Source organism: Buteo buteo, chromosome 25, assembly GCF_964188355.1.
Source record: "Buteo buteo chromosome 25, bButBut1.hap1.1, whole genome shotgun sequence".
Taxonomy (NCBI): Eukaryota; Metazoa; Chordata; class Aves; order Accipitriformes; family Accipitridae; genus Buteo; species Buteo buteo.
The window spans coordinates 6,826,939-6,841,727 of NC_134195.1; the positions used below are offsets into that span (position 1 = coordinate 6,826,939).

The following is a 14,789-nucleotide window of genomic DNA, read 5'->3' on the forward strand; positions in this document are numbered from 1 at the left end:
TTTATTTGAAAGGTTAAAGAGACATTTTCTGAATAACTGGAAAAACCCTAATCAAATACTAGTAGTGTCAAGATTTGAACAGCACACAGATCCATCTATCTTGTTATTGTGATCCAGAAATTGGGCAAGAGAAATTCTGTGACCTACTTCATATCTCTCAAGCCATGGACAGTAACTGGACAGTTTCTTTGTGCAGCATTTGCTTCCTCTCATCAAAACTTTTCTGAGTATCAAGTGCTGTCCAGGGACTTTCTGATCTGTGTGACTCCCCTTGCTCCAGTCTGTTGCCACGGAAATAACCCATTTATCATTTTTCAGTTTTAGATAAGTCGTACATGGGGTTTTTTCCTGCTTTGGAAAAAAAAGTAACTTTTTCCCTTTGGGCCCAGGGAGCTTCACGAACTTTGTGGAGTTTGAGATATAGTCCCCAAAAGACAGTTGTTGGTCATGAACCTTGAGAACTACGACCAGGACTCAGGCAAACATGTAAGCAAGCCAGTTGTGGGCAACTGGAGATGAGGTTTCCTCTTCCTCAGGTACCTTAGTGGAAGGCACTGCTACACCTGCAGTGTGGACAGGCACACCTGAATCAGGAGCGAGCGTGCCAGGCAGCGTCTACCGCAAAACCCACTGCGGAAGCTCTACGAGTACTTACACGGCAAAACCACACAAGTCTTAGGGTTGCCGCAATATCACGGCTGCTGGTTCTTCAACTGCTAAAGTAACTTGAGAAAGTTTTCACTCTACAGTATTTGCAGGAGCATTTGCTGTGTAAGCTGAACGTCCCACAGAGAAGGTCAGGAGACTGCGGAGATGTTACAAAATCAAGACCAAGAACTGTACTGAGGGCAGCTTCCACAATAGGTTATTAAGTACAGTTGCTGATGACAGACTGTATTGGTTACAGCGTGAATATTAACCTGTGTTTTGGGCAGCCATCGTTTTCAGGGCTTTGGTTCGGGGGCCTGGCAGTGAATAGCTTCTTCCCATGGGGTTCTCAACCCAGCACGAGGCTTTACAGATTAAAAGCAACATGTATTATACATGACATCTGTGCGCACTGCTCCTCAAAAGCGAGCTACACCGAGGGACTAGAAAACCAGCAACCTTCCACCATAAATTCCCCTTTCCTGATCCCCTGTCCCCCCACTTTTAATATTGCTGTCTGCTGACAGGTTGGCTTTGGTCACTTCGTTGTAACAAAGCAATCAGGCCAGTCTGTGTCATACGTGGGCTCTGAGCAGCTAATTAACATGAGGCAGCCACGGGAGTTTCTGAGAAGCTGAGCTCTGATGTAACCCAATGCCATCCACTAGGAAGCTTTTAGACGCTCCAGCCATACATAATTTATTTTCACCAGTCACATGGCAGTAAAGCTCATTTTGCATAATGGAAAAGCGCTTACAGGGTTTCGGTGGAGCAGGCGGCCCTTTCATCTCTCTGTATCAAAGAGAAATTAAACAATTAGGGGAGTTGACAGCGTTCTTGCAGAAAAAACCTGAAAACAATGGTTTAAAGGCGTGCAAAACCTCCTCAGCCAGCACTTTTACGCCACCCCCGGGCCAGGAGGGCTCCCGGTTCCTCGGCAGGGCTGCCCGGGGGGGGGGGCAGGGGCCGGGCTGGATTCACCGACCCCCCCGTCCCGGTGACCGGGAACCGTCGCCCGGCGGCCGGTACCCAACGGCCCGGTGCGGTCCGGGATGGCGGAGGGCAGTCCCACCTCCCTCCTGCACCTCTCCGTTCTCCGCTGGTGTGTACTGGGGGGGACGGGACACCACCGAGGCGGCAGGGCAGGTCCTGGGTCGGGGGAGGGGGGGGGCGGTCTGCTCTCGCCCCTTTTTTGCGAGGGGGGGTCGTGGAACCTGCCCGGGGGGCTTGGTATAGGGAGGGCAGGAATCTGACTTGTAACGCTTACGGGCAGTTTCGTAGGAAAAAATCCTGGTTTGCTGTAACAGCCCCGGTGCATAAATGCTGCCATAAAAGCAGGGAAATTTCCCCAAAAGTCCATCTCCTACCACAAGTCTTACTGAGGTGGAGGTGGTTTGAGGTGGGGGAAAAGGGGGGGGTTTGTCTCAGCCTGCCCACTAGGCAGGGGTCTGGCCCCCCCGACTGCCCTCCGCTCCACGTGATGCTGCCGAGCGGCTGGTGAGGACCACCCGGTGAGGACCACCCAGTGAGGACCACCCGGTGAAGACCACCCGGTGATGACCACCCGGTGATGACCACCCGGTGAGGACCACCCGGTGAGGACCACCCCTGACTGGGGCACGCGTGGCTGGTGGGCTTTGGGCTTTCCCGGAGCGTCACGGGAGGCTGCGCGGCCGGTGGTACGCCGGCATTCGGGGGGATGCCGAGTGTTTGACGTTCTCCGAGGTGGCGTTTCCTCGAGGTGAAGCTCGTGGCTGAACTCCTCGGCGAGATGCTTTCTGAGGTGGAGTCAGGTTGTCACCGTCATTTTCTGTTCTTTGCAAAGGCTGTCGTCGTGTGACGGCCGAAGAGAAACCAGGGTTACTTTCCTTCTTTCCCCAAGCACAGATGAGTCCAGCTAGTAAACAGCGGCAAAGCTTTGTGCAAACCAGTAACAAGACGTACAAACTTTTAACCTGACAGCAAGTAACCTTAAATTTTTCCATTCCCCCTCACTACTACCTGAGCAGCAGGAGTTAGTCTGTGCTTTTGCTGTGATATAGATACGACTACTCCCATTTTAGAAGGACTGAAGGAAGACATTCATCCAATGTCATCCAACACGTCTGGGACAATGAATCGTAAATGATCCTTGAAAGGATGAACTGATGATATTTTTCCATCACAACAACCTTCTCAATCACCTTTTCATGTTTCGAAATTTTTAAATATTCAGCTTCATTTTCCAGTTGGTGCACTGACAATAGCAAGCCAGATTTTGGTCCAGAAATGGTTTAACAGCAGACTTGCAAACCTGGATCATGGCCTGGCTGCCAAGGGTTCACGTGTGACAGCTGGCAAACCCCAAACACCTGGCGCCCATGTGAGGTCCTAGAACCGCTCAGATAACAAACCCCACAGAATGTGTGGGTAGAAAGTGGGGGGGAAATGGAGGAGATGTTTCCCCATGTGCTTTATCTTTAACCTCCATCTTCCTCCCTTACCACTCTCTCCTGATTTTGTCATCTTTAGCAATAGTTTTGTTTTGATGCGTGCCATAAACACTCAGGTTTTGAGAACCTCGGGGCTGATAGGCAAGAAGATGAGCACCGTGCTCTTTTCTGTGTGGATTTTTTTTTTTCCTGGTAGACGGTATTTTTGTATTATGTGTCAGCACTAAGAATGTGTTTGACTTGTTATTTGAAAAAGGCTGGCAGTTTAATAGATGATAAATTCACAAAATGAAATTCCCAAATATTTTGTCACTAAATAGTTAATTGCTGTGGCAAAACTATTGCCAGAAACCAGCTACTGAAGCATGAATTAATTTCTGCTGCACTTCCAATGACTCTTGTGGTGTTATACGATGAATTTGGACTTAGGTTTAATCTCCTCTGGGACTGCTCAATTATGAAGGGTTTTGAGACGGTTGCTCTAGAAGAAACAAGCATTTCTGCCTGCTGGGAGGCAGAGCTCAGTCAGGACCCTTATCCAGAATAAATTTCGTTTACCTTTCAGCCCCGTGAGGGGAAATACCCCATTAGCGCAGCAGATCCCCTGTCTTCGGCGCAGGTTCCTGCTCGTGCCTAGCCGTGGAGCGTTTACTTTTGGGTGGTGGGGCTGGAGGTGGTGAGGAGCTGGCAGGGACCCCAGCCCCGGCGCTGGGGTTGGTGGGTGAGAAGGTGGGCTCCGAGAAGGTAAAAGCGAGGTATTTTGGGACCTTGTGCTCCGGAAAGGGAAACCTGGGGCGAGGCAGTCAGCCTTCTTCCCTGCAGAAAGGGGAGGGGGTGTGAATAAAAGGTGAGGTAAGACATCGTCCGTCTTCTTGCTCAGTCCGTTCTAGCAAGCCAGTTTGAAGACGTTACCCAGTATCTACTGCCAATACAGCTAATACGGACAGATAAACACTGGGTCGCCTGAAATCGGGCTACTAATAAAAGAGAGGATGCTGATTTAAAATCCAACTGGCTTATCTCACCTGGTGATTATGAAAGGCCTTGCTTTCTCAGCCAACTCGATTATCAGTAAAGACACAGTGAGTAACTGGCACTGTGCTGCAGTAACATTCAGCTGATAAATTAATTAAATATGCATAAATAATTTGGTATAACGGAAGCGGAGTCAGAGTAAGAAAACACTGTCATACGATCAGTGTGTCATGCTTTGAAAATTAATGTCTCTGCATCTTTGCTCCTGGATTTGTACTGCAGGAGACTGTTATCTTCTGACATCGAAACTGTTGGCACTATCTCCTAATTAAAGGTCTTCTTTTTCTGGTGAAGATAATATCTTAGGCTAATAAGTAACTAAGTTTATGTCTTCCTCACCTTATTCACACTAGTAGTTGCATTTACTTGACTATGGCCATGCTGATAAGCAGGATGAGTAAGGGATTTGGCCAAAAGATAAGTATTTAAAAACCTAAATTAGTTTCAGTCCTGGCAGTTCTGTTACGTAGTAACTGTAAATTAAAATTCTGCTCTCTTACTAAACTTGTGCTAAGATCAGTGAGGTTGTATGAGAACAGAATTTGGTCCTTCTTAGTTTGTGCACTCTCCATCCCAAAACACCATATTGCACATTTTAGATGGAAGAATGCTCATATTATTACCTTTGGTATAGTGGAGACCTTTCTAATTAGATCAACGTTACATCCTTTGATATAACAACAGTTACCATATGAGAGATGCTAATGCTTTCCATGTTGCTGTTATTGTTACAATGATATTACTAAGTTGTATTTTTTAATTAAAAGTGATGAGATGTAGTTAATTTCTTAGCAGAGTCTCACATGACCTCTCTTACACTTTGGAAACAAGGAAAGTGGAACTTTAGAAGTTAAAAACAAACTTAGAATATATATATATATGTATATTTGAAAATGTATAATTTTTTCCCAGAATACAGATTAACATAGAAATAGTAGCTCTCTTTTTGAGTCTACACTTCTATAAAATCAGAGTAACAATTACAGAGTTCGCTGTAAACCTGATGATCTATTAAAATCACAAGCTAACAATTCTTTCTTCTAATTCTGACATATATCAATTGATGTTTTTGTTTTAAAGGATAGCTGATAATTTCTATCTGTGTGAAGGATGCACTGTACCCCGTTGGCTACTATATGAATTGTATATGGAAAGCTGCAGTCCAAATTCCAAGTACCAAGTAAATTCAGCCACCTTTGGAAAGGTACAGAGTAGATAGAATATATAAGATAAGAAGCAGAGATACCTGAACAGAAAATCTGGTGGTCAAATATACACACTGCATATCAAAAGAGATTAAATAACAGAGAAGAATGAATAAGTAATGTATTATGCGTGTGTCTTTTCTAATATGTTTCTGGTAAGCTCTCATGTAGACACCGTTATACTAGAGAAAAGAGTATTGTCTGTGATGGAGTTCATTTTCTTCAGGGAACCAGTGTGTGTTACACTAGCAAAGATTTCTTTTGCCAATATATTTTAGAAAGCTTTACCAGGGTAAACAGCGGAAGGCTAATAAACTCGTCCTGAGGAGCGGGTTCTTCTGTCCTTAAAAGACCCCTTTGGTTGTTACATAATTTATACTATCCTTTTTAAGTATCCTTGGGGAGATTTTGCTCCAAACACACCCTAAAAATGTTGTTACAGAATCATCCAAGCAAAACAAATGCAGATGTAAAACCCAATCTCCTTTAAACAGTTCCACTCGTCTAATACATGGTGGCTGATACAACCCACAGAGCAATTACCACTTAGAAATCCCAATTGCAACAAACACTCATAGCTATTCAAGTTCATTTATCAAATTAAGGAAGATAGAATGCCTTGTGATTATTTGTCGCTCAAGACTTTCTTTTTCAGGATTTCCTATTTTTAGCACCAATATTATTCTGTTAGTGCCCATGGGAAGAGCTACTAAGCATCATTTTAACACAAAGCCAAAATAATATAAGTAAAACTTGTACCTGAAATCAATTTCATTTGTGCGGATAACCTCGTTTTAGGAATGACTTCTCTCAATTCAGTTGAATCTAATTTTTTTACTGGGTAAGTTAAATCACTTTTACTTAAAATTAGGATTTGAGTGAGTGATCCAGTGTGATTTATTACCATAGCTTAATGGATCACCACCCATCAGCCAAGCTCATGGGTAGAATTTGCCTGGCTCAGTGTATATGTCTGCCATGAGACTAGTCACCTTAAAATCTCTTGTTAGCCAACAGAGAGAAATAAGGAGTTACACATGATTCCTCTCACCCCAAATGAGTCGTCTCGGGCAGCTCAGGGGAATTGTGCCTCGGGACTGCCTGTTTTTCTCCATTGGCTACAGAGTTCTGCAGCGACTAGCTTAGACATCTCTACCTTGTAACCACGTAGGTAAGGTTAATCCCATCCTGTCTGTACACTTTCAGGTGCTCCAGCGTGATTGAGTTACCACCTGTAAGCTAAGCCTTCTTGTGGTTTAAGTTAATGCATTTTACTTTTAAGTTGGGACAGGCATGGATGAAGCATGAGTCTGGTCACGCAGAAGAGCTTAGCTGATGAGCCATAGCTGCTATAGGTTGGTGCTTGCAACTGTTTGCTCACAGCCTTAACCGACCCAGTGCGCTGCGGTGCAAGTTAACACCTCCCGAGCAAGCAAACCGGGGTGCAGCTCCCCAAAGGCTTGAAATGGTCCGTCCTTCTGCAGCAGGAGGTGGGACCGTGCAGCAAGAGGCTGAGGAGGGCAGGAACGGCAGCAGCCCTGGTTTAAACTAAAGATGCACATGTAATCAGTTACCACTGCCTAGCTAATGGGCTGAGCTATTAATAATTCATCAAGCTGTAGTAACCTGACTGCATTACACGCGTGTGGAGTGTAAAGGATTTTGCAGTCAAGCCCCGTCTGAATCAAACTGTGATGATTTAAGACACAACTAATCTCATCTGCCCTATCCCTCTGCCCAAATACACTGCCATCTCTGTAGAAGAGGCGGTGGGAAGAAGTATGTGCCTCATGCCACAGAAACCCTGGGTTCACAGGCTGTCCTTTTAGGAGAATGGGGTTATGCTAAAACACCAGCTTGGGAAAGGGATCAGCTGGGGTGGGTGCACACAGAGACGTGCAAAGAACAGGACCACTCCAACACCATTAAAACCAGCAGTGCACGTTAGTGTGAGTTGGGGCAATTTGTCCTTTAGCAGACCTTTGGACCAGCAAAGTGCACCTTGCACAAAGTCCAAGCTTTGTGCTGCTGAGTGGAGGCTCCTCTCGCTCCTCGCTAACGTTGAGTACTCGATCCTCTGTCCCTGCTACATAGGGAATGCTAGCTCCAGCTGTCCTGGGTTAGTCTCTGCCTTCACAGAACAGCTCATGCAGAATAATCATAGTGAAGTGGATTATTACCCTGACAGTATCTTATTACTCTGTAGGGCCTAACCTTGACAGATGCCGCCTGACCTCAGTTCACATTTACCACTGCGGTGGTCAAAGGTTGCTTTGCAGCTTGATGATTCAGGTCCTTTTAAAGCAGATAAGCCAGGCCCTATCCTGCGAGTGCTCCTGGCGAGAGCGAGTAGGTAGGTGAAGTGCCTTGAGTGAGTAAGTCCTACTCGAATGAGTAAGACTTGGAGGACTGGCAGAGTACTGGAGAATCACGGCACCTTCCAGTTCCTGTAGCTGATATACCCCTCCTGACTGTGGGTGGTCTCCTGGTGTGTGCGCTGACTGCGTTTCAGTGCAAGGTAAAACAGACTAGTCTAAAAAAGTGCCTACCTGAGGGAGGTAATCCCTTAAATTACTCAGCTTTTGATCCGCAAAAGCCTGATTGAGTTCAGTTTAACAGTTACCATTTGAGAGGTAAGAACAGGTATTAGCCTGCAAATGGTGGAAAGCAAAAGAAGTGATTAAGGAGAAAAAAATGTGGCAGATACATTTTTGCTTTTTAGAATGAATTTGCCAAGTATCTCTAATTTTCTGTTTGTTTTTTTCAGCTTATTCGGTTAGTTTTCCCAGGTCTGGGGACAAGAAGGCTGGGCACAAGAGGGAGTACCAGGTATTGGTTTTGCTCCCTTTGTTTAAATAAGTTATTTACAACTGTTGTAATAACATTTAAAATGGCTGAATGTTCAGCTCCAGCACTGTAATACAGCAGCTGAACTGTTGGTTGCAAGTCTGTAGTACATGGCAAGCTCCAGATTGGTTTCTGATGTCACCAAGTACATTAAAATAGAGTTAATTCCATGAAGATCTCTGCATCAGAACTGCTTTGGTAGGGCATGAATTCCAGATCAGGCTGATTTTTAAAAAATGAGTGCTCCAGTTTGTACTGGCTATTACAGCATGGCTTGCATGAGGCATCTGCAAGACATCACAACCTTAGTCAGAGCTCTTGAGACACCAGGTCAGGAAAGCCTGGCTCCGGGAAGCACAGGAGTGGCATCTGTGATAAATGTCTGTGTTGTTCTTTTCATCCTTGCACATATCTGTGGAGTGACCCAGCATGTACTGGTGGTCAATGGAAATGCTGTGAACAGTTTAAAACCATTTAAGTCAGACCACCTCAGATCCTCCTCCTCCATTCCTTTCTTCCCATCCCTCTCTTCTTCTAGAGCACAGCGAGTTCGATACTCTTCCATTGATTCAATGTCCAAACTTATGATCATATTCTGAACATCCAGAAAAGGGATGTTTTAAGGGCATTGAGACACAATAATTTCACAAGCATTTTGAGTAGCTGTCAAATACTGGGTTTGAGACTGGCATGCCCTTACTTGATCTGCGACTTTTCTCCACTAGTCTGGACTTGCTATCAGCTTGATCCAGCGAGGTCCTTTATTTTGGGAGTGCCTCACCACAGACACTCCCAGGCTTCTCCTCATAGCTGGCAGGATTTGGGATGGTGCGTGATAGCCCCCATCCTCTGTGCTCTCTCTTCCCAGAGCAGAAGGCTGGTGGCCCAAACCCCACCGCACTGCTCCCCTGGCTTCCCAGTGACCCAGCTGGCAGCACCTCGGTAGCAGGGATGGCAACTCCGCTGCTCACCAAGGTCGGGATAAACCTTAGAGAAGGTCTGGTGGGCTTCTTGGGTTTTTGCTTGCCATAAACACTGATGGAAGATCCAGTCCCTAAGTTACTGTGAATGGCTGCGGAACAACTGCACTAAATCCTTCCACTTCCATGGGGATATGGGGAAATTCCGTCAGCTGAGACTCTGGTCCCTGACTTCACTAACTGTCCTGTACAAATCTGTTGCACCCCATTCACTGGCTTAAGTTTTCTCGTTCAGAAGAAGGTACCATTCCAGGGCAAAAGCTGTTAAAAAGAGTTTGTAAAGAGTTTGTGTAATTATCTTCTGTTGGGAAAATAAATTTTCAACAGAATTTAAAAAACAAATGTAGCTTTTTTTTACTTGGTCTTTTCTTGTTTAAATGGAACAATCATCTGCTTTCAAAGGAGGAATATAAATTATTTGCTGACTTGTTGAATATCATATGGTTGTCAGTTCATCCTTTTTTTTTTGATTTTCTAGGTATCATTATGATGGAATAGCTATCAAGAAGAACTCTTCCTTTTATGCACGTTATTGCTCTCTTCTGTCTGAAAAAAATTATCACAGGTTTGTTTTTTTAAATTGTTTTAATCATAAAATGTCACATGACAGTCTCTATATTGGCTGTACATGAAAGTCTGTAAATCATGTGTTGAACATTGACAACAGTATTACATTTTTCTTATTATTATACACACTATAAAAGTTCTGTGCCATTAAGTGCTGCACCCTAGTAGAGAAGATCCATTTTGAAAACATGACCTACCTAATCAGACTTCCTTGAACTGGACATTTTAGCCACATAGATCTTAAGAGCAGGAACTCGTGCCAAACCTAAAAGAAGACCTTAATATACTGAGACTCTAAAAGGGAGCTCAGATAAACATATTAAAATCGTTTCATGACATTCTGTCACCTTCCTTATGAAACAGGCTGAAGAGACATGTATTAAAGTATAAATGACTGGACTGTTTTAAAAAGTCCTACATCCAATCATGTTATCTGGGTTTTTTTACTACTTGAAACAATGAGGCATATTACTTTGAAAATACTTCCTTTGTTTTAAAATTTCAGATTTAAAAATCACCTCTTGTCAGGGAACAACAATGAGAAAATGTATAAGATAAGTACAAATTCATTGCAAAAATTAAAAGTCTAAAAATAATTGATGAACATAAGATACTTTGGCAGACTAAAGTGTAGACATGAGCATGGGCCAGCTGTGGGCAGGAGAGGAAGAGTTCTCATGGTTAAGCTCATGGTTGAGATAAACAAACCACAGGCTTGCCTTTCTCCCCAGAAAAAAGGAAGGGAAATGCTGCCATTCCGTAAGAGTTTTATACTCCTTTTAAATGCACAGAATAAGAAAAATAGGTGCGGTCTATGCCTTGGACTTTGGAGACCAGGTTGCTATCCTCACTGCCTTACAGCCTTGTACATTACTTTAACATGTATATGGATAAACTCTCTGCTTTGATTTCCATTCTTTAATATGGAGGTACAGTATTTTTCTATAGCATGAATGTTAGAGGGATACAAGTCAGCCTATTAAGCACCCAGATAGTCTGGTGATGATGAAACTGTTTCAGTGTCTGTGATATTTTATATTATAGTTACTTAATTGAGTGCACGCTCTGCAAGAGCATGGAAAAATTATACCCATAGGTTTGTTGCATTTCTCCACGGGTTTTATAGCAGAGTGACATTGCAGAAGTCCATAGTGACAATGGTAAAGAATGGGACAGGGCAGAGGATCAGGTTCTGCAGATGATCAAGTGGCAGTCGGTTGTTGTGAGACCAAACAAATTATTCATAGGGAACTCGAGGCTCATTTCCCATGAGACCCTTACTGAGGTGATAACCTTCGCTACCCGTACACCCAGTGTAACCAGAACAGGACCAAGATTTGACATCCGAAACAAGGAAAGGTCTCGGCCGCCGTTCAAGGAATCCTGCATGTCTCTGGCTGAGTCTCTGCTGGTCTGTTTTCTTCAGGGAAGGAAAGGTGTTTCCCTGCAGCGTCACTTGAAAACAGCAATCTTGCTGGGCATAGGAGGAGAGCTGCTAGTTCTGGTCGTGGAAGAGATGAGAGAGGGAACAGAACAATTTGAATTGTTGCTCTTTTTCCTCCCAGCATAGAAACATGAAGAAAAATTACAAAAGGTAGGAGGAACCAAAGAAGCAATGTTGACTAAGTCCAGGCCAGGTGCAGAAACAAGGACTTCAGCCACTGCTGGGAACCAGAAGCACCACGTATGCCAGCACAGCTGCTGGCCTTGGCCCTCCTCATGGAAATGAGCCATGTTCTCTGATGGGCCAGGGAACATGCTATAGCCCATGCATGACTGCAGGACAGCCATAGCACTGGCTGCCAGCCTCCTCTTCCTCCTCCACCAGCTGCCAGAGGTGCCCACCCAGACACCTACTCCTAAAAAACTGTATTTAATTTGGTCAAACCAAGGAAAAGGAGGTGTATTCCAGGGAAAGGGCTGACATCAACCAGCCATCTAGTGATCTTGGTATAGTTTCTTGGGATAACTTTTCAGATTTAAGAAAAAAAATCAAAATGTAAAGATCGTATTCAGACAGAGATCATCTTTCTATTTGCAATAGAAAAGTCTCTTAACTAAGGAATTACCTTCCTTCATTTAAGACAGTTATAAGAAGTCACTAAGCTGTTGTGTGAAGCCAGACAACTGAAATTAGAACAGCTTCCACTCTAAATGCAGCCACACATCCCTGTCCCCAGCCAACATGCAGACCCGCAACACCTGGGCAGCCGGGTGTCACAATTACTTCTTAGTGTCTGATAAAGGACAGCAGGAAAAAACAGGCTGAAAGCAGTAAAAAAGCACAAAACACAGCCAGAGAAGCACAAGTAGCACAACTCTGAAAGAAATAATTAGGTCACATACAAAATAAGCAGCAGTTTCAACCAAATAAGTGAGTTTGTTTCCATCTGTATTGAGTTTTGTATGTTCTTTGCAAGAACACATCAAGGAAATACCTCATCTTTACTGTCCTCTCAGTAGGTTTCAGTACTTTTTGAAATCAGAATGAATTTTTCATGATCCAGTGAAGTTGATAAAACCAGCGATGGCAAATTCTAGATTTTTTTTAATTAGAAAATTGAAATTTAGAAAAAAATTAATGAAAACTTGAAGACTTTTCTATCCACGAGAACAAATTTTATTCTTGTGAAGGTAATCATATAATTGCAGCAGGAGTATTTGACCCATAACATCTCCATTTTTGAGAGTGTGTTGGTGTGGAAATTTCCAAATTACAGTGAAGAAGATTTTTAATATACCATTTCAGTGCAGTCCAAATGATGGTCTGTGGACCAGACCCTGCTGATGGGATATACTTCTCTGGCTTGTTGCCATTTCCCTCTGGCAGAGACAGGGGATGTGTTTGAGTAGTGAACATGTCCTAAATAATTATTGCTCCTTCCCATGCCTGAATAGAGTCCAACATGCACCTGGGGGGAAGGTGGAACGAGGAACCCAGTTGAGAGACCAAGGCATCCACCCAGCCTGTGGGCTGGTGAAGAAAGGGATAGTTTCAAAACTATGATCCACTCCCTCTAATTACTGAAAAGAATATTTCTTGACCATATCGAGATAGTCGGCAATTGACATGGTGCTGGTAGTGAGGAACTAGACCTGTGAAGGATCTGGCAGGTTGGGAGCTGTGCTTGTTGCTGTCATGGAAATGGCAGTATGATTAGAATGGTTTGCCTTCGACTACAAAGAAGGCATTTGCCTTTTGATAGTCAGGAGGGCCTCACGTGTTGGCTGGGTTGGAACATGTTCAAACGAGGAGTGATAAGGATGCTCTTATACAGCACCTGTGAATTGGTTTGTTTAGAAATCTTGGATTTTTTGAAGACATGTCTACCACAGCTCTGATGATGATGTTATGAAAGTGGTGTGAATAAACACAACTGTAATCGATGAGATGTCCAAACGTACTACGGAGATGTAAGGGAATATGGTATTTACTGATTTGCATCACAATAGGGTGCCCTCTAGGAATGGGAGCTTTGAGGACAAGCTCTCCCTAAAATGGTACTTGCTCTGGCTCGGAGTACAGCAGTGTTAAAAAAATGCTGGCAAATTTTGGTTTCGTAAGAGTTACTTTATGATTCTAGTAGTAGGGAAGGTTTGGGCTTCTGACTTTCTAGTGAAGCAAACCCATGATTTTTTAATAAAAAAAATCTGATATGATTCTAGCAAATTAGCTTTTCTAATCTCAGTGTGATCTGACAGTCAAGAGCATGCACATTCACCACCCTCCCTCCTTTCATTTTCCCTTTGTCCTTCCCGTTCGCCCCCTCTGTTAGTCTTTTTGTCATCCCCGCCATCGTGTTTCCCATTTTAGCTCTAGCTCCCAACCCATAGCATCATCCAAACTCTGCAAGAGACACGGCGAAACTCCTCGTGGTTTTGCTGTCACCCATTTTCCCCTTCTCCCACCCACCTCCTCTTTCGTGTGTCCTGCCTTTACCCAGGCACCGCTCTCCAGGGGAATCGAGCAGCTCCGCCTGGCAGCCGAGCACCTCCGCGGGCACCCGGTGCGTCCGAACCCCCTTCGCTAACAGCGGGGAGCGCATAGATGTTAGCTTTCCGTAGATATTTGCACTTAATTGCCACCGAGCTCCCAGCTGGCTGCTGGGGTGCAGGAGGACCCACGCAGCACCCCTTCTCGCATCCCCGTGTAGGGGGGAGCCAGCCCACTGGAGGAGAGCGATGCTGATACGTGTTGCCATAGTAGCGGCAGCAGAAGATACAGCTGGCCGCCTTCTCGGGGAGAGCAGGAGCTGGAAAATATTAATTAATTTTGTTTCGGAGGCTTTGGAAATCTGCAGGAAGGACCCGTTTGAAAGAAGCGTTATGAAACATCTCTACTGACACATTCTTCCCTTTGTCAGCCGCCAACTCTAAAATGTCTGGCAGAAAGAGTCCATAATGTTGCCAAACGTACCCAACGTGAATGTCGTGCCTTGTCTTGGGCAGCCAGTTTGGTTGTTTCGCTGGAGCACCGCCTTCATGGCAGAGAACAGTGGCAGAGGGAAAAGTAATTTTTCAGGTGGCAAGGGTCAGTCCCGTGGACAGCGGAGAAGCGAAAGGAGGCATTTTCAGTGGCTTGAGTTTCCAAGCAGACAAGCTCTTACATTTTGTCCTCTGTCCCTTCAGGACGTGTGGTGGGACCCTGGTTTATAATACATCACAGCGGTGACACCCAGCAGCCAGATCTGATTAGATAGCCCGAGTGTTGGCAGTCACCAGTGGAAGCACATTTTCTACAAAGCCCCTGCCTGTCACCCTCCAAAATAGCCGAGCCCAAAAGGATCCCGGAGTTTGAAATGCCTCCACAGACAGTGAGCAGGTGTCAGCAGCAGATGGGGGCTTGACTGGAGGAATCCAACTCTCGCAGCACGTCCCTTTTACTAGCAACATTGCCTCTCCTTCCCGCAGGAATAGCCTCAGCAGAACAGGCAGGGAGAAAGGCAGGAGATGATAAAGCAAGAAAGCAGCCTATTGTGCCTCCATCCCTGGCTTTTCAGCCAAAAAACAGCGGTCAAGCCTTTGCAGGTCCAGGTGGATTCTGACCGTGTGGAACCTCACGGCAGGCTTGCAAA

At 44.7% G+C, this 14,789-nt stretch overlaps 1 protein-coding gene across 1 annotated transcript in view; it reads left to right on the plus strand.

Annotated features, from left to right (window-relative positions):
* Positions 1-1,700: 1,700 nt before the first annotated feature.
* RFX8 (regulatory factor X8) overlaps positions 1,701-14,789 on the plus strand; it is a 28,835-nt gene continuing 15,746 nt past the window's right edge. The window contains exons 1-5 of the mRNA XM_075057411.1: positions 1,701-1,750; positions 5,196-5,319; positions 8,088-8,149; positions 9,626-9,712; positions 13,659-13,721. Of these exons, the coding sequence (XP_074913512.1) occupies positions 1,701-1,750; positions 5,196-5,319; positions 8,088-8,149; positions 9,626-9,712; positions 13,659-13,721 (386 nt within the window). The remainder of the gene's footprint in view (positions 1,751-5,195; positions 5,320-8,087; positions 8,150-9,625; positions 9,713-13,658; positions 13,722-14,789) is intronic.